Source organism: Achroia grisella, unplaced genomic scaffold, assembly GCF_030625045.1.
Source record: "Achroia grisella isolate CSIRO2021 unplaced genomic scaffold, CSIRO_AGI_Agris_v1 utg478, whole genome shotgun sequence".
Classification (NCBI taxonomy): Eukaryota; Metazoa; Arthropoda; class Insecta; order Lepidoptera; family Pyralidae; genus Achroia; species Achroia grisella.
The window spans coordinates 663,915-685,608 of NW_026712882.1; the positions used below are offsets into that span (position 1 = coordinate 663,915).

General features: G+C 33.6%; 1 protein-coding gene across 1 annotated transcript; it reads right to left on the reverse strand.

The window, feature by feature from the left end:
• Positions 1-16,109: 16,109 nt before the first annotated feature.
• LOC131845624 (uncharacterized) lies at positions 16,110-21,344 on the reverse strand. The gene is made up of 2 exons (XM_059194705.1): positions 17,594-21,344; positions 16,110-17,476 (listed from the first exon to the last, which is right to left on the reverse strand). Exons 1-2 carry the CDS (start codon positions 21,342-21,344, stop codon positions 16,110-16,112), a joined length of 5,118 nt encoding a protein of 1,705 aa, XP_059050688.1.
• Between the last annotated feature and the right edge of the window lie 350 nt (positions 21,345-21,694).

A 21,694-nucleotide genomic window follows, 5' to 3' on the forward strand; every position in this document is an offset into this window, starting at 1 on the left:
GAGACAATTGATCGTGTTCTTTAGAATTATTAAAAATATGTTTTTTAAGTCTTATTAAATTAGCTGGACTACATTGTTGTATTTCTTATTTTTGTTTATTTAAATCATATTGCAATAATCCAATTTTATGGACACTTTATTATGCCTACAGACGCGTGAAACACCAGGGGCGTCAGGTGCGATTCTGACTCTTAAAAAAACTGTAATATATTCGTCTTGGAAAGCCTCATGTCGTAGTCTGTCCAGAAAACCTTGACAGATAGTTCATTCCACATTCACACGGGAGAAAGCTCCTCTGGACTTCTTTCAAAACTCATTTTATGTATATAGCCAACTTTTGCCATTTATCATCAGGTGGTCTTAAGCGTGTTTGCCATTCCAATTACTTATCAACTCTATAAAAAAACAATTTCACACACAAAAAAAGTCTAAACTGTTTTCTAATAATGTGACTAACAAAAAACGACCTTATTATCAGAACCGCTAGAAGCAATCTTTTATACACGACCTCGAGAACTTACAACCTTATAATATGCAATATCTAATGATTGTTACAAGACGTACTATGATATCCAAGATAGTACTCAGAACAGCTTGGATATAAATAATTATTCTTGCTATCTGTTTGTGTTGATTAAAAAACGTGTCAGAAAAATATTGTTATAAACCCCAAGGATCAATTCGAATACCTTAATATTTTAGCTAAATACTTCATAATGCAATAAAGTTAGAACGTAGAATAGATGTGTTAATTATATCAGATTAATATTATTACTAACTGTTAATGTTGCAAATTGTGTATGACATAAAAACACACCGTTGACCTATTTGGATCTTGGGTAAAAACTGATTCATATAGTTTAAACAACTGTTATAGCTACAAAATGCCACTATACTCAACAATCACAATAGGCATACGCATTTGAGATTTTACATTATCAGCAAAATGCATATTTTCCCCCTTCCCTTGCGACAAAGGGTTAGCGCTCACTGAAATGATGATACTTATAGGAGGGAAGGGATTGTTAGTAACAGAAGCCAGTGCCTTATGTAGTGTCCACCCAGTCCACCTCACGCGGTTCCTCCTGGGAAATAACATCGCTAATTTCTGGTAGACTTGCTAGTCTAACTTCCATAACCTGATTTCATGCCTATCCTGTTATCCTCTAGTAGTCTCCAACCAGTTAGCGTCAGAGGGTACACCATTTCAATATCATCCATTAAAAAAATATTAGTATGATTCATAATAAGAGCGTGAACTTAAAGGCCACTACTATTAGTTTATAACCCCGATTTACCCCGAATAATGGTGATTTCGAATTAGGCTGATTTTTAGGACAAAAAATTATAGGTCAATTTATATGTATGAATGACTCATTGGTGATGACTTCAGACAGACATAGGGTCTTCCGCACCCACCATATGGAATGGGCCTTGGATAGCAACGCCGAACTAACAAACCATACTGATCCAAAAGATGGCGTAGGCGAAATAAGTACATGTCGAGAGTTTTGTGTGTGTTTGTGTGTGTGGATGTCAGTCGTGACGGTATGCGTGTGAAATTTTAGGTGGGGTAATCAGTGGCATTGGCAACTGTCGACGTGAACGCAATACTTGACATATCCAAATTCCGTTCAGAATATTTAATTCCAATTATGCAGGAGACGAACCGAACCCACCGTCGCGTCGCGTCGTCTTTCGCAAATTTCGTTATCGATTATTAATACCAAGAGCTAGTCAGACATATAAATTTGGAGACAATATTTTTGGTATTGGTAAATTTTAACTTATGATACTTAAATCGCTCGGACACAAAGCTCTCTATAATATAACTAGAATTATTTTTTAACCAACCATCAAAATAGATATTAATATTATTTTAGAATCAATTACTGATGAATTCAAAATATGTATTAGTAAAATTTGTCCAATTATCAAACTAGTATACGTATATATTACAGATGATACAAATAGGTGAGTCTCGCAACGCTGCTTAATAAAATTCGGTTAAAATGTATCGAAGTTTAAATCAGTTTGTATGTCAAAGTTCATTTTACACACAAAAAAAATCACATGGAACATTAAAATATTTTGATGACTTCTGTGAATCCTCATAGGATCAGTGATTGATTGTCATTAAAATTTCTAACTTAGATTCTTTTTTTAAGGCTGAAAATGAAATGCTTACGGTATATGATGGCGGGACATCACTGAATGGACCAGAAGGATGAGGATGTAGTTATATCAGTTAGCCCATAACAGCAAATTTACCAAGTGGTTGTTAATAACCATGATTTTCAGAGTGAGGTCGACCTGACATTACCCTCACTTGCTTTTTATTATGATTAAAAGTCAGCGTAATCGGTAAGCGTCAGTTCTAAACATCCATGAATGCATCGCAACCTGGAAAATTGCGTTCTGCTGTGAGCAAATGCTGCAATTCGTGCAATTACATTGTAAATGTGTGGTTGAGATCTGTCTTTGTTCATAGTTGACGATATTGACGTCATCAACATGCTTATGATGTCACTCCACTCGACATGGTTTTAATTTACCTTTTTTATGACATTGGATTTTTAGCATTAGAGGTAAAGGAAAACTGTCTGTTGTTTCATAAAGAAATATGTGTAGGATTGTCACCTTGACAACTCAAATTGGATTACGAATATAGAAAATCTTTGTTCTTTGTGGAATTCTAAGAATTATATACCGAATAATTCTTACCCTTTAGTTGGTATAGAAACCTAATATCAGACTTATTAATCTGCTCGGTATCTAGTTCGGAAAATACTTTTCAGATTATTGATTACAGGATTCTGTTATTACGTGGAAATATTAAAGTAATCAGATTATTGCGAAAGGAATGAAGCATCAACTTGTCGAATTAAGTAGAAATGTCTGTAAAAATATGACTTTAATTTTTTATAACTACATGTATAAATTTTAATTAAATTTAGAGATAATGTTCCTCTGTAAAATACATATAGCACACCAGTAAATGAATATTACATTTTCGTGATTTAATACTGACAGGATGACTGAACTGGCCCAATCTGGAATAAACGAGACCAATCGATTGAATACTGACAGTTGTCATTTATCCTCTAGCCTAATTTTATATGTATTCCAAAATATCTTTCTTCTGTGAATTTTCTGATATTTTGATAGTTAGTGCTATACAGGGCGGAGTTAGAACAAGCAAATGAGAAATCATTAAAATCGTTGTAGTATGTGCGTGGAGATCAACCTGTAGGTGCATTGCTACCAATGGGATTATTAGTCGATATTGCTAACAATCACGCTATTTCAGTCGCCAAGCTCGAGTCGTCCAAGCAGCTGGCTTTGTAAACTGCGTTTCGGTTATAGAGTGCAGATTATATAGTAAAATCATACATAAAAGGCATAACGTTCCTATGTAGTGAAGTGCTATTCATGTATATGTGCGACAGTTTCTATTTCGCATCAGGTGGACTATCAGCTCGTTTGGCATTCCAATTACGTAAATGAAAGGCATAATTTGTGTGTGCGTGCAGTTCATGCGATTTGCAATGGAGCCTGAGGCATTTAGAAGTTGGAAACAGATGTGAACATGTCGTATTTGCTCATCTTGTTTTATTTCAACAAACAGTGGCGGTTTGGTAATTAATTTCAAAATTGGTTGTATGAAATTCTCAAAGACAGTATACGTAAAACAGAACTGTATGTTAATTACTAATGATATTCTACTTTGTAAATATTTCATTAGATAGGAATAAGAAGGTAGAAAGATGTTGAATATATTAAATGGCATTATTACGTTTTATTTCAATTCGACAGAGAAACATTTTGTTTAATGTGTCGGTAAGGGTCATAAGAAGTTAGGAATCTGAAACTAGAGTATATATAGAGTTTTCAGATTTGAGGCTTAAGCATTACCTCAATTTGGAAACTGGTAACAGTTATATAAACTTAAGCAATACGAAAAATATCGTGAGCATCACTATTTCATAGACATATCAACCAATCAATCAATGAATCCATCAACATCTTTAGGGTCCATCCATTAATTACGTAACACTTTGAAGGGTAGGGAGGGGCCCGATATAGTCTGTGACAATGGGGTGAGAGAGGTATTAAATTTCATAGCCTCATGTTTCAAAATCTAATAACTACCTTTACTATATTATAGAAAAAAATAAAAATAAAAAATATTTTTAATCTAGGTATATAAAAATTGTTTTGATAATGAGTTTATACTTGGATTACTAGTGTAAAATTGCAAAATGTGACGATACAAAAGTGAGGGTAAGTTTTAAAAATGTGACGAGGAGACTCCTCTCGTTTCACAAATGTACCGAGTACAGTATACAGTACAGTACCGAGGGATGAGTCATTATATTATGAAATTAGTGACATATATTTAAAGTACAGACACAAACTTCTTAGCATTCCTTGATTCACCATGCTTGTGCCAGGTCCATCGTGTGGCAGAGAGGGAAACTCCGTGTAGTTTCCGGGACTTGTGACCCGGGTGTAGATAATTATATTACCGGCCCTTTGCATACATCAACACTCCCAAATCTGGTAGAAGTCTGTTAGTGCTGCTTTAGTTACACATTTTAGTATAGTTCCCACTGCAGTTCTAGGCCAAAGTGTTCTAGAAAATCGTTGAGACATTTCGCTGATATACATCTTATTTTCTAATAAATGTGTATACGTTAGCAAATAGGATTAAAGATCGAAGCTAGATTTAAAAAAAATATCTATAATTTACCAGAGAATAAAAATTCAGAATGAGTATTGTTTTAAGTAGCTATTGTAAAAGTTTTTGCTCTGTATCCCTTGTCCTATAGTGTATCAAGTCAGATAATTGTGACTAATAAGTGTAATATAGAAAATACTCTTGGTGTTAGGCGATAACAACAATTAACTAGGCGTACCCTCTCGTCAGATTCGGTGATTGATGTCGGAAAGCAACCATTAATATCAATACCCGGCCGGCGACAAGCGCCGCGCCGTCGTGTCTTTCACCCACGTTCACATTTATAAATCAACTGTTACTGATTTACTGAATGATATTGGCAGTCAAAATTTCGGTATAAGAGACAAAATCACATAAGTTTTTCCAGGCCAATGTCACTTTTAAGACAGTTTGAGATCAGGAATAGAAATCAGGAAATAAGATGAAATTAATTTTTGTTTCAAAATGTAGCATCACTATTTTAGTATGTCATATGTATTAGTGATTGCTTGATCTATCTTGAAGAGTTCTCTCTTAAAAGCAGGAACTATACACTTAGAACACATTTGTATGAACAATGACAGCTTTAGAACATTTCAATACTATAGGTGTTCACATTCACAACTACATAGGTTCAATTTGATTATGAACTATACCGTATCGTAGGGATTTTATGCACATTCATAGAAAAAGTAATATTTATTTTCTTTTGAAGTTTACAAAGTTTAATATTTAACAATGTTTTTCTACTCATGTATATTGTTCTATCTCTCACCTAATAATTAATTTAAACAAATTGCTTATTATTTATACTCAAAAGTACTCAGACATTAGAGGACATCGGAGAATCGGATTTTAGACTCGTAACAAATGTCACTCCCGAGACTGAAACTTTTTAAGAATAATTAATTTTAAGTCCTACGTCTTACGGTTTCAAGTAAGATGTAAAGAAATAATCCTCTTTTCTAAGTTCCGACCTGCGGGAGAATATTTTCTGTATGAATTAAATTTATTCGTTTAACTTTAGACTGTCTATATCCTCCTCATTCATTAAACATCAAACATAAACCTATTTTAGTTATTAAACAGTTTTATGCTCTTCTTTCCAAATATTTTTTATTTATTTATTTATAAACTCTATACGGCTTTTGTGCTACAAGTATGACGAATTCTAAAAGTTGTTTTTTTTATTATGTGAATGAGTGTACTACGAATGAAGAAACAGATCTGAAATTTAAGACCGTGTTTTAACTTTAGGAAGTCAAATGATAATAATTAATTCATTGATTAATCATTCATTCACAATTTACTGATTTATGCCACTGCCTATCTCATTAGCTCAGTTAATAATTAATTCAATGTAAAGGTAATATACTCCTATTATTTTCACAGGAGTTATGAATATAAAAATTTACAAAAACAATAATTATTGGGTTTATATTACTTTGTTTAATTCCGCTATTATTAGTATGTGTGAGACCTCAACATTCGTAGTCGTAGCCCCAAGTTGTGTAATACCACAGATAACATCATATTATATAGTAATATTATATTATCTGTATATACCAATTAATTATGAAATTTATGCCTCTCCCATCAATATGTATTTGCGATAATCTCAGAAATTACTGAACGGATTTTAATGCGATTTTCATCTATCACCAGAGTGACATCTGAGGATACTTTACATAGGTATATAATTATATTAAATGAATTAAAATATCCATGCGAAGCCAGACGGGTTGCTAGTAATGCTATAAAAACCGCCAAACAATATTTTCATAGACCTCTACTTATATCATATTTCCAAATACACAAATTAGGCTATTTTCTCGCAAACAAATAAGGGAGAGGAGAAATGTCGGTTCGTGACGGAACGTCCATTATTGTGCCATGGTAAATTAAGCCTATTTTTTTGTTAAACAAACAAATATCTAAATGTTTTGAAAAGGATCTTAAAGGAGGCTTGTTTTGTGTTTGTTGTATTGTATGATTACTTATTTATTACAGGATGACGTGCTCAAGAGGCCCAAAGGTCCTATGTGTTGAAATAACGAAATAAATAATTTTGACTTTAACTTGAACTTACTAATATTTTAACGAGAAAGTTTGTGAGTATGAATGGATGTTTGTTACTCTTTCATGCGCTATGCAATGATAAATGTCACGTAAGTGCAGGTGAAGTTGCGCGGATCAGCTAGTATACTACAGATATATGTCTGGTTATTAGTGCACAATGACCGGCCAACAAAATATAAATAAATAAACACTCCAGTGATCTTGAATTCATATTTCTTTTTAGCCACTCAATTTCACTTAGTACAGAATTACAGAGAGAAGAAAAATCATCGTTTTCGGTATCAACAATAAACGGAAGATAGTTATTTGTTAACAACATCCATTCTTATATCCTATTATGAATTAATTTGAGTCTTGTATCTATCGGTCTTAAAGTGCTAATTCGCTCGCTGTCCTTCTGTTAGTACTGTATGATCACAAAATGTATTCGTAGCCATGCTTCTTGTTGTCATGAGTGTATTTAAGCATATGGTGCTTATTATTATAAGCCTAAGGTTGAAATTAATGGCAGAAGAAATAGGCTAGCATAATAGGTTTACCGGAAACTAAGCTGCGACGTGAGATATTTCCTTGAAATATATATACATATAGCAAAATGTCTAGTAATTGTATCTGAGCACAATACAAAAAGATTATTAGAAACTATCGCATTGTAGATCCCATCTATAATAATCTAATAGCTGATAATCAATAGACAAAAATAAATAAAGTTTATACACAACGAAATCTATTATACTATTAATAAATTAGTTATTAAATTGCGGGTTGCGTATTGAACGTCACAATTAGTTCCTTTTCTAAAGTTACTCTCTTTGAGACTTATTTTTTTAATTTTTTAGCTTAAATGTAGACTCACATTTAACAACATATTTCGTGAAAATTTAAACCATTGCACAAACCGTCAAATAAATAGTTTTCTTTCCTTCCTGTTTACGATTTCACGATTTTACTATATAAATAAAATAAATGAATTATACTTTGCTATATAATAATAATGTCGTATATCGTGTAAAATATAATAAAAATAAAGATAAAGAACTAGTATTAAATGCTGATTAAATAGTCTGTGTCGCTTATATGGCAAAACAAGAATAAAATACTTAATTTCTGTCAAAGAGATCTAGACAATTTAAGCTAAGCCCACAAGATACTTATTAATATACTTTTCGAAATAAAACGACATTACTTTCAGGCTTGAGCCTGCATTATTAAAGATTTAGTTCTCTTATTTACCGAATTAAGTGCCAGATAAAATTTAAAGCAAACAAAAATTACAAGAAATAAATTAACATAAAAGTTAACATACATTATGTAGTTTGTAATTCGACGGTTTTTTTATGTAACTGGAATGCAAATGTAAACAAAATGTCGTCCCATAAAATTAAATGAAATCAAAAACTATATAATTTTTCATGTAGAACAATTTAACAGCTTATGAACGTCAAGTTTTTTTATATTATTATTTTTCCCTACCATCCAGTACAGTCTACATATTCAATTGAGAAGAACTGGCAAGGAACTCAACTGAATTTCTTTTTTTTTAAACGCCAGTTTGTCCAGTTTTTTTACATCTGGTCGTATGTGGATAATATAGTCTATCGAGTATATGAACAGTACAACTCATACGTTGACATTCCAACATTCCGTTGTCTAGTAATTTCACTTATAATGTAAGGTCCTTATTTCATCCTACGATGCAAGAAAGCGGTACCTGTACATCAACTATTGGGTTAATTATCATTTCTAATAATCTTCCTACCCCAATCCTAGCAAACACTATTACGTATAATTTGGAAATCATCAAACTTAATACCAAAAGTAATTTGGAAAAGAGCACTAACGTTATATTTCAGTAATATTTTAAGGAGATTAAGATACTAAACGACCCCAACCCATATCCGTTTAATTATTCAAGGGCTTAACCTCCACGACCCATTTTGCAATACGATTGTTATGAATTTTGCGTAATTTAAAAACATTAGGTAAAGATCATAATTTGTGAAGAGGTTAATGGTCAGATTGTACCAATTACAAAATAATGAAACCTGTTTGGTAAATACAACGACGGTTGTCGGCTTTGAAAGTTTTTATTTTATGTAAACAGAATAGTAGACAAGTTAACGTCACACCAACTGGTATTATAGTAACCACCACTATATACATGCATATATGAATAGGTTCCGAAATATTCGTTCGTATTCGTCAGGCACAAACTCTCCTAAGTCCCTCTGCGGGCTTGGAGAGCCATCTGTACACGCCTCCTGTCGTCCGATGAAGCTGTACAGGCCAGCATTAAAGTAGTCCAACAAAAAGACATATTCGTTATCAAGTGATGAAGTAGCAAGTCTCCAGATCTTGTAATTTCACAGCCTTAATTCCTTCCTTTTTCCTTTCAACTGAAAAATATCTTACAAAGTAAGCTATTTGGTTAACATGGATGAGATATACATAGGTATACAAAACCTAAGTGGTTTGGAATTTAGAACACTACCTTACTTAAGATGGTTGAGAGTTCAGTCCCCGAACAGTAAAAATATATTCATGAATAAATTTAATTATTTAGTTATTTTTCAGTATATTATGTCCGTATTTACACAAAAATGTATTATATATTTATATACTATAAACTCTGCTTATTTTGGGTCTAAATGGCACTGTATGAGTTGTTGTTGTTGTAGATATATTTCACTTCTAAAATATTAATAAGAATACCTATGTTGTATATACGTACGTTAACATATACGTTGCGAATGGCTGTACAAACTCCGCCATTTTAATTAGCCCGGTCCTATCTTTGAGGAATATTACCGAAAGTAGGGTAAACACGATTATAATAACCTTCTCAGTACTATGTATCTCAGTCATGTCTGCATATTATTACCATCCTAAGTGTGACCTTTTACGCAAATAAGTACTTGTAACGATTATAGCCCGGAACTCCGGTATGTTGTTCAAAAGACTCGGAGTGGGAAGTTTTCATATTATAAACTTACAGACTTACAAACTTGCCGAGTGGCTGTTTATGTTGATTCCAATCACAGAAACCTCGCTTTCAGTTCGATTAGGGAAAGTTTTTTGATTGCGTTTCCATTGCACAACATTGTATTTGTATAAAGTTGTAGTAATATATTCAACTACTGCGTATTTGTTTGTGTACTTGTACTTGGAATGGCACACAGACTGGTACACTGGTTACCGGATGGTAAGTGGTACAAGAACATCACTAGATTGTAAGTGGTTACCCTACAGCACCAGGGACATTGTTATCATGTGACGTCCGAGATGTCGCGATGCGTTGTACATACCGGAGCACAAAGATGTCTACCTACAACTCTTCCTGTACTTTCACCAGAATACAACTTACAAAATAAGCTGGCGTCTCAAATAGATGAGTCTGGGGTATCAGGCAGTCGACTTTTTACAGTCTATCTTGGCTAAATTCTAGCAAGCTTGCGTAACATAATGTTTTATGCGTGTGATTGCAATGAACAAATTATTCATGAATTAGGGAGTATAGGAGCTACCGTGGCAGACTGTCGTCATTAGTGGCATGACCACGTACTAATTTATATTTTACTTTTATTTCCTATATGTATTTATAAAATGGAACATATAGCCCGAATTACATATATAAATTGCAATAAGTGACAAACAAAAAAGTTATAATGTAAACGATTGTTATTGCAAAGACCACGTGGAAGTGGCGGGCACAATTAGTATACATTAATGAAATTACACAATGGTTTACTATTTATCTTAATATTTAATGGTATAATTTGTAACCCAGCTGTAGTTACTGTTTATTCTTCCCATTGGTATCGTAATCATAATTTATTTGCGCCAAAGATACTGTGTACAGTTGCTGCAAATATTTCCCAGTATTTATTATTAATACAGATGGGGCATTGTAATTTATATTCCAAGTGGCAATTTGTTTTACAGGAATGGAATAGTGATAGGGTAACCAAGCTACTGGTATGCCTAACTCAAACAAATTACAAATTATATCTACACAAAAAAAATTGGTGTCAGTTTCCTTTAACCTAGTAGTTTAAAATCCGGATTTAAACGTGAGTTCGATCCGATACGTATAAACTTTCGTTCTGTGTCAGTTTGGAATTCTGTCCAATTCTTTGGCGACGCAAATATCGATAACAAGTCAAATATAAATCCGGCAGATGGCGGACTCGCTCTATACGGAGTAGGTTTTAATTATGTTGAACGAAACGGGGCTATATCAAGTATTGTGTTTATAACGACGTGGACAGTTCACAATACCTTTGACTATCATAACACTTAATATTTTCTGTTTAGATGCATTTCATTCCAACGTCGCAGAGAGCAACACTATCGCTCATCGCTCAGGTATATATGGTTTTATAACGATGTTTTAAATCACTGAATACTTAGCTGGTTTAAATCTTACTGATATTATAAACGCAGGAGTTTGTGACTGTAGGTGGATGGAATGGATTTGAATATTCTTTCACCCAAAAACTACTGAAGGGATTTAATGAAAAGTTACAATAATTATATAACCGAATATCATATAGGCTATAAATTTCTCATGGGTGAAATCGCCGCCAGAGATGCGATGCGTTGTCAGACCCTTGTGTAAGTAGGAGTTATTAAGCGACTATGTAACGACGCTCTCCTTGCTCGATTACTCTTAGCTATCTTTTTAATTATATCCGCATTAACGTTCTACGTCAACACAAGTAGCTAGTCTCATTCTTATTGTCTCCGAATTAAAAATTTAAATGAAACAGCTCCTTGTTTGTATTGCAAATTGTAGGCGTACACGTGGAATTTGCATCTCGTGCCGCTTACGAACTGTTTGTTTGTTATATACACCTTCTTAACGTAGTTTATCGGCCATGTTTTTCTTTATTCGTATGTGTTGTCAAAGGCATTCTTGTAGGTAATGTAAGATAAGATACTTTTGTTCGTTTTGAATTTTGTATATCAGTGGTATTGTAGTGATTTTTTCTTTTTTGGCATGCTGAAAAGTTTTTTATATACAAGAATAGCATCACAGACATCACGCTGTTATATAAGGCTCATGATACCACTCATCATTCCAGAGGATAAAGATGTCATTCCTCCATGACCTGTATCGCCTCACTCATCACCAAAACCCAATTTACAAAGCAAGCTATTTGGCGTGAGACAGACGAATTCTTATACAGTCAACTTGGTCATAATTAATAGTAACATATCTTTTAAACAAGTCTAAATAATGTTAATATCGCGGAAATTTGTGAGTGTGGCGGATGAATGGAGGGATTTTTTTATACCTTTATATATTTATTTTTATATATGACGATCTCGATGGTCTAGCGGTTTAGCACACCACTTTACGTTCAATGGTCCCGTGTTCGATTCCTCGCACGGCACAAACATTTGTATTCATAAGTATGATTGCTTGTATCGGTCTGGGTGTTTGCTATGTATAATATTTATGTATTTACGAAAAAAAAAGTTATCTATGTATTTGTATCAGTTGTCTAGTGCCCATAACACAAGCTTTAGCTACCTTAACTTGGACCTAGATGGCGTTGTGTGGAATGAGATTATTATTATTATGTTATATAAATGGATGCATGTTTATTAATTATTCTTTAACGAAAAAGCTACTGAATGGACTTTAAAAAATTTTTACAATAATAAGCTTATGCATCAGAATAACACACAGACTACATATTTCACACGGTTTAAACCGCGGGCACAGCTAGTTTTATATATGTACAGTTCTTAACAATATATGTATGTTTTGTAGTTGTTGAAGTTAGAAAGTTCAAGTGGGAACAACTAATAAACCCGTCAACAATATTAACCTCCAAGTTCACAGTTAAAGTTATTTCTGTGAATGTGTGAAGCCGTAGGATACTCGTACGTTTACAGAGAAGTATTGCCTTGCACCTTGCAATGCTTGAAACTTTCCACAATTAATTTAATTTAATTTCCAGTATGAATGGTAAAGTTGCATGCATAACTTGTATACAGTATAAACACCTAGAGTTAAACTAAATTGGAAAATTGTATATGTTAAACAAGCAATAATATTAATATTATATGCAAATATAAATTCATTGCACACAAAGATAATTGCAGATTACGAATTGAACCCCCTCAGGACAGGATCGAATGTGCAGTTTTTTTTTATGATACTTCCATAATTAATGTAAATAGAAAATCTATCTAATCTATCTGTTACCTTTCGCCAACTAAACGGATAAAATAAAATGGATTTTAATCAAATTTGGCGTACATTGGTCGACGAGTAATATCATGGACTATCTGTCTTTTATATCGAAAACGCAGATAATGTTGCTGGAAATAATATAACAATATATGACCATGCTGCAAATTTTAACCACATTTATTATACGTTTTATAGAAATAGTTAGATTTGATATTTTGTATATTGATGGATGGATATTGATGTTTGATATTTGTTAGATCGTGTTAGAGTATTAATAAAGTGAATATAACAGTATAGAAGTGTTATAATATATATAAAATTCTCGTGTCACAGTTTTCGTTCCCATACTCCTTCGAAACGGCTTGACCGATTCTCATGAAATTTTGTGAGCGTATTGAGTAGGTCTGAGAATTGGCCAGCATCTATAGAAAATCATTTATTTAAATATCTATCTATTTTTCATCCCCCTAAATGTTAGGGGTAGTCCACCCCTAAATATTTTTTTTTATTTTAAGACAAAACAACGTTTGCCGGGACAGCTAGTAATATAATAAGAGTGTTAAGGAGCTAAGATGGATTTACATCGATCGAATAAGTGACGAGATGGAAATACGTTAAGAAAAAAGTATACGAAAATTGTAAGCTTGCGTACAGTACAGATTTTGATAATCCGGGTAATCTAAAATCTATATAGATGTATCGGCTGTATGTTTTGAGATTGACCGGTTTATTTTGAAAAATAATCCGATCTAATAACGGTTGCGCTGTTATGCACCTTTTTATACTGTTGATTGAAAGCTATATAATAAATAAAATTGAAGTGTCGGATTTGATTTCAAAGATTTTCGCTAAATGCAGTAAATATATACCGATTCTTATATTAACATTTTTTTATCTATTTGTCCGTTTGTTTTTGCTATTTTCTGAAACGGCAGAGCTAATTTGACGGGACAATCACTCGCAGGTAGAAAATTTTATAACGAGTAAATTAGGCTACTTTTATTTTAGTAATTGAATTTTATAAAAAAAGTTAAGTTAACGCACGGGTATAATGAAAGTACTATCTGATATTATCAGCGGTTTAGTCTTGATTACGTTTCAATACAATAGTAGCTTGAATACCATCCATATTGAGATTAGACCTAAGAGCGTAAGACGCTTTATTGTTTGAAAGTAATTCAACGCAATACAAGTTATATTGTGTATAGAAATACTCGTACACAAAAATATTCACAGATTCATCAATTCTTTATTCTATTTATAAGGAACAGGAATAAAACTAGAATGATAGCTTCAAAACAAGCGAACTGTGAATTATTGATATTACAATCTTTCTATCTTCTATGTTACAGATTTCTTTCTTTAGGTTAGCTCGAGGCAAGGCGGCCTCCCCTACTGGCTCTCTGATCGGCCTTTTATATGGAAAATCTACCCTACCGTGTACTAACGATTTTCCTCTCTTTGAGAATTCATCGTTTATTTCAAACACACACTATTTCAAACAAAAAAGGGGATTTTTATTGTTATAAAACTACATTATGCTACTTATAAGTCAAAAAAGACAAAATATTGCATTTTATAGACCTCGGTGGTCTGGCGGTTTCACGTATCGCCTTATTTCTGATGCTTGCGGATTCGTTTCTCGTACGATACAAATACATAAATACGAGTAATATACATTCACGACCACGATGCTTTTATTATGTTTGGGTGTTATTGTTGTCTTTATAAAAATATATATCTATTTATGTATGTATTTCTGACTTGTTATTAGTAACCGCAATATCCACAAGCTCTGTTTTTTAATAATTGAATAGTCATAGCCTGTGTGTAATAATTTTTTATTCATACATATGTATGTATGAATAAAAAATTATTACATGCGGTTACTAATAACAAGTCAGAAATACTTATGTAAGTATTTCTGACTTGTTATTAGTAACCGCAATATCCACAAGCTCTGTTTTTTAATAATTGAATAGTCATAGCCTGTGTGTAATAATTTTTTATTATTAGATATTATAGAAAGATAAAATTAATCACAAGTTTGGCCGTAGAGAGAAACAAATTTAAATAATATTCATAGATGAAGTTTTAGTACATATTTCTTAATGATTAATCTTTAATTAATTGCACACAGACCACGTTTATACATATACATATGTAGATATGAGGTTATTTGTGTTTATTTTTCAAAGAATCATGATAGGTACTGACGGAATTTTCCAAACAATCGGAATTGCCCGGTCCTCATCAAAATGAAAAGTGCTGAAACGACTTGTGTAAATACAAACAAAGTTGGTACTCGTAAGTACTTAATTTATGTCAACTAGATAAACAAACTCGAAGTTTTTCTTCGTCGAAAGCATTCGAGTGACAAATATTTTTATAGGTACGAACTGGATGACAGTGGTGAGGTGCGAAGTAATTTTGCGAAAACAAATAAAATTGCATGGCATGATTTGTAGTAGATCTCAGTATAACATGTATTTATATTTCGAATGAAATAGGAATAATTTTAGTTGTAGTTTTTATTACATACATTTTATATGTGTATAGGAAAAAAAAACTATAGAAAAAGATTTGTGTTTAACACAATTTACTATAGAGGGCACTACAATAAAACACACAACTATTTACACTGCGTATATTCGTCACCGCCGTGACCAAAAAAGCGACCAAAAAAAAATTAATACAATTCCAGTACATGGGTTGGGACAAAAGTCAAACCTTAGCGCGTTTCAATTTTTCCACTAGCGCCATCTAGTATCATAGATGAGAAACAAACTTAGTAATTTAAACATCCCGCCCACCAAGGACTTGTCCTTACAAATAATAATTTGACAAAAGAAAACTTAACATATTTTTACATACAACAAATAGGCCAAAATAAAAAAAAAAAAAAACAAAATTCAATTTAATTTACAAGCAATGATGCCGCCTACCTTAATTATATGTAACTGAACAAATAATAATCAATATGACAAATGCAGCCGCCCACCATGACAATATAAAATTAAACTTAAAGTAACAAAATTAACAGATCTCTTACTGCTATTAATACACACCAAAAAATACAAAAACAATGTTGCACTAATGTAGATACTACTTTTTAGGCAAAAAACAAAGTTTATTAACAGGACGTTTTAACAATTTGTCCTTGCATTTAAGAGTAACCACACGAGTTATATTGTCTTTACCGGCATGCTTTTCTACAATTCTACCAAGTATCCACTTCGTGGGTGGTAAATTTTCTTCTCGGACTATTACAATATCATCAATATCTGGCTCAGATCTTTTTATACTCCACTTATATCTCTTATCTAAATGCAATAAATAGTCTTTAGACCACCGATTCCAGAAATCGTTTATCATTTTTTGAACTAATCTCCACCGTTCTAAACCAGTTACATTACTAATTTGATTATAATGAAAATTATCAACTACACTTATGATGGGTTCTCCTACCAGAAAATGACCGGGTGTCAGTGGAAGAGGGTCAGAAGGGTCATCACTTAATTGACTCAATGGACGCGAATTCAGACACGCTTCAATTTGGATCAAGACCGTAGACAATTCTTCATATGTGAGCGTACTTTCACCGATCACCTTTCTCAAAATTAGTTTGGTTGAGCGTACCGCGGCTTCCCAAAGTCCTCCAAAATTAGGACTGTAGGGAGGGATGTAATGCCATGTAGTTTTTTGTAGAGCAAGTAATTCTGCAATTTCCTGAGGAACTCTTGATTTTGCTTCATCAAACATCTGTCTCAGTTCTTTATCGGCACCAACAAAGTTGGTGCCATTATCACTATAGAGATCCATGCAAAATCCACGTCGACCAACAAACCTTCGGAACGCAGCAATAAAGCCTTTTGCAGTTAAGTCTGAAACAGCTTCTAAATGTATAGCACGAGTCACCATGCAAATAAAGAGGCAAACATAACCTTTGTATGACTTAGCTCCTCTTCCTGGAGAAAATTTGATGTTGATGGGTCCTGCGTAGTCAACCCCAGCTGATTTGAATGGTTTACTTGGTTGCAAACGAACTTCAGGCAGCTGACCCATTAACGGAGTATTTTTTCTTTGGGCATATCTCAAACAAGTGATGCATTTTCTAAAGTGTTTTTTCACCAATTTCCTAGCTCGTATTATGAAAAATCGACTTCTAATGTAGTTAAGCATTGTTTGAGGTCCACTGTGCATTGTTGAATTATGTGCGTCCATTATAATGACCTGGGTAAGATGACTTATCTCAGGCATTATGATGGGATGTCTCTCATTATAGTTCAACTTCGCCAAATGTATGCGACCACCTACTCTCAAAATTCCTTTCTCATCCAAAAAAGGATTAAGAGAATAAACTTCGCTTCTTTTGAATACACTACCTTTCTGTAGTTGTTTCATTTCATCACTGAAATACAAATGTTGCACTTGCTTAATACATATCATTAATGCCTCTTCAGATTCTTGAACTGTTATAAATTTAGGATATTTATGTTTATTTACTTTTATATTTAAAAATCTTCTAATATATGAAATTATTCTCAACATTTTCTTTAATGATGAATATTTACTCCAAATGAAATTACTTTCTTCCTCTATTAATTGTCTGTTGATTTCTTTTCTGTTTATTGTGACTAAAGACTTTATTTCTATTACCTTGCTAACCTTTTCCTCTTCTTTAGTGGCGAACTCAAATATCGGTAAATCAACAATTGGCTCATGCAGCCATATCGGTCCATTCCACCAAAGTGTATGAGTTTTCAACTCAGATGGTTGCAAGCCTCTAGAAGCGCAGTCAGCAGGATTTAATTTTGTATCGACATGCCTATACTGATCGCTGTCTATAATATTTAAAATCTCAGATACACGATTACTGACGAAAGTGGTCCATCGTGACGGCAAACCTCGTAACCACGCCAAAACGACAGTCGAATCTGACCATGCATACAAATTCTCTTTAGGAACCTCCATTATTTGCGACACTTCAAATAATAGCTTTGCAGCTAATGCTGCACCACAAAGTTCCAACCTCGGAATTGACAGTTGTTTTTCTATTGGGGCAACTTTTGTTTTTGCCGTCACTAAATGGACATAAACCCGACCGTCATTATCTATTACACGTAGATATACTACGGCTGCATAGGCAGACTGCGACGCATCAGCGAAAGCATGCAGCTCTGTTTTACAGTTATGCGTATACTGTAACCATCTCGGTATCAATATCTCCTCTAAATTAATTAGCTCTTCCCTGTATATCAACCACTCAGTTAACAAGTCTTCCGTTAATTCATTATCCCATGGCAATCCAGACTTCCACAACTTTTGAATGAATATTTTAGCAACAATCACTACAGGCGCAATCCATCCCATGGGATCGTATAAACTTGCGATAGTAGAAAGCACCTTCCTCTTTGTAACTGGTAAACTCAACTCTGGTAACTTCACAATGTACTGAAATTTATCCGAATCTCTATGCCATCGGATCCCTAAAACCTTGATTATAGAATTTGATTTTACCGTTAATGATTGAGCGTCATCTTGATTGTTTTGGCCAATAAATTGTAGAAAACTGCTACTATTACTGTTCCACTTTTGAAGCTGGAAACCACCTGAATTTAGTAATTGATTCAATTGTTTATAAATTTCTTCAGCTTTGTCTTCAGTTTCACAGCCCGTCATAAGGTCATCAACATAAAAGTCTCGCTTTGTTATTTCTGCTGCAATAGGAAAATTATGTTGTTCTTCATCTGCTAATCGTTGCAGTGATTTTACAGCCAAGTACGGAGCACAGGCTGTACCGAATGTTAAGGTAAGTAATTCGTAATGACCAATCGGTTCATCAGGATTTGATCGCCAAACTATTCTTTGGTATCGCGTATCTTCAGCACGTACACGAACCTGTCTGTACATTTTGATAATGTCCGCTACAATACATATCCTATGCTTTCGCCATCTCATTAAAATGTACCTTAAATCCTGTTGAAGTTTGGGTCCAACAAGAAGATTGTCATTAAGAGATACGCCATTGACACCTTTACATGACGCATCAAAAACAACGCGTAGCTTTGTTGTTTCCTTGTCCTCCCTCACCACTGCATGATGGGGGAAATAAACAGCCTTACAGTTATCGGAATCATCACTAACGCGTACCATATGATTTAAATCTAAATATTCCAGAATGACTTTATTGTATTCTTCTTTAAATGCAGGATTCTTCTGAAATTTTCTTTCAAGGAAATGAAATCTTTTTTGTGCAATATCCTTTAATTTTCCATTTTCACATTCTGGTTTCTCTCTGTTTAATGGCAATTTCACTACGAACCTCCCTTCATCGTTTCTACGTGTAGTTAACTCATAAATTTCTTCGCATTTTTCTTCTGTCTTGGTTAACTTCTTTTTAATTGTATTTGGCTCATTTTCCAATTCCCAAAATTGTTTCAATAAAGTATCTTCCCTTATCTGTATATGTAAACTTATTAATTTCTCATTTACCGAAGTTGATTGTGACACTCTTCCTGAAATAACCCACCCAAAAATAGTGTTTTGTGCTAACATATGTCCTTGTGGATGTTTCAACATGTCACTCAATAAAATTTCACTATAAACTTCAGCTCCAAGAAGAACGTCTATTCTACCTGGTGACGTATACCCTGCATCAGCTAGTGATAATTTCTCGATGTCTAGCCAATCAGGAATGTTTACATTAGTACATGGAATACGTGAAGTAAGTGATTTTAATACATAAGCGGTAATCTGAATTGAATTGTTTGAATTTCTCTGTGATTCTATACGAAAAGAGACCATATGTTTAATTCTTAATTGACCATCTCCCAGACCTGACACACAACCATTTACTGGAGTACGTTTAAGCCCTAGCAATTGAACCGTCTCTTCGGTCACAAACGACGCTTGTGATCCTTGATCAATTAACACCCTAAGTAAATTCGATTGACCGTTTCGCGAATAAGCTCTAACAACTGCCGTTGCCAATAACACTCTGTACGTTCCTATCTCATTCTCTTTAGCAAAATTGGCAACAACTCTCACTTCACTATCAGGAGTTGAATTTGTGTTCTCTAATGTGGGTCGCCCTGAATCAGTGTTTGTATTCTCTAAATTATTTATAGGCCCTTGATTATTTTCTTTTTCGAGGTGCAGCAGTGAGTGATGTCTCCTTCCACATCTACGGCAGCATGTTGACTGACGACATTTTCTTACAGTATGAGTGGGCGCGAGACAATTAAAACATAATCCCTTTGATTGAGCAAGATCTTGTCTTTCTCGTGGTAGTAAATGTCCAAACGACTTGCATTGAAAAATTAGGTGATCACCTGCACACATAACGCATGATTGCTTCGTAGTTAATTTTTTATCTTGAACAGCTGCAAATGACTTAAATTTCTCCATTTGTTTAATATTCTGCTGTGGCGCTCTCGTGGCGTGTTTATTGGTATCTATAATTTCTAAAGTTCTAAACCTCGACTCAAGAAATTCCATTAAATCCTTCCAGGTTGGTAATGTGTCAGATGATATTACACTGACCCTTGTCTCCCATTGACGAAGTGATTCGTGATCCAGTCTAGAAGTCACCAAATAAACCACCATGGCGTCCCAAGAACTAGTAGCAATGCCCAAATTATTTAATGAAATTAGACATGCCGATGTTGTGTCAAGTAAACTTTTAATAGCAGGTGCAGACTCCACGTTGATGTGTTTTTGTGAAAATAAGGCCTTTAATATTGCATTACAATTGTATCTTTTATTATTATAACGTTTAGTAAGTGTTGTCCATGCGATTTCGTAGTTGAGTTCTGTAGTAGGTAAATTTCGAAGTAAGCCTTCTGCTTCGCCCGACAGACTCCCTTTTAAATAATGTAACTTTTGGACTGATGATAAACTCTTGTTATTGTGTACGACTGATGAGAACATATCAAAGAAGCTTTGCCAATCGTTATATTTTCCGCTGAACGTGGGTAATTGTATGCACGGTAATTTTACGTCACTGGTAGTAGGCGCTACTGGCATAGAATGTGCAACAACAGGGTTTTTTGTTTGAAGAACCTCTTGTAAGGAACTTTTATAATTAATGTAATTTTCTTCAAATTTGTCATAGATATCATTCTTAAAGTACCCAATGACGTTGCGCTTCTCAGTTGTAATTACAGTGACAATTTCTTGATGAGTATCTTGAAAATCTTTCCAAAGCTTTTCCAATGTATCTAGTCTCGTATTCAAGTAACTGTTGGTTATTCTATCCTTTGGACTTTTCTTATAATTTAATTCTGATTTGCATAACCTTTGATATCTATCCTCTTGTATATTCAGTAAACCCTCCATTGTTAATAATGTATTCAAATTTTATCTTTAAATCAATCCAAACAATTAATGTTGTACACTAATAGAATATCTGTGCATTAATTTATCTCATTAAATTGTCCAACGTGTATCACAATTATATTTGCCTAAATTAATATAAGGGCAAAAATATTTCAAAGTCAATGTTCCGTGTATAAGTAGTCCACAAGATACATGAAAAATATTCTAAGTTGTTGTAACCACCAGAAACTAAGTCCTTAAAATGTTCTAACACTTTGAAATTTTTCTATGTTGATGTAAGCCGCCAGAAACTAAGTCTTTAAACTATTTAAACACTTTGAATATTTTCGACATGGAGTCCTCGTCTGATC

Bases quoted from the DNA above. Each gene is read 5' to 3' on its own strand.
- LOC131845624 (XM_059194705.1), bottom strand. From the start codon at position 21,344: ATGGAGGGTTTACTGAATATACAAGAGGATAGATATCAAAGGTTATGC. The intron at 17,477-17,593 runs GTAATTTCATTT...AATTTATAACAG, and splicing joins ACAATTAATAGAGGAAGAAA to TTCAAGAATCTGAAGAGGCA.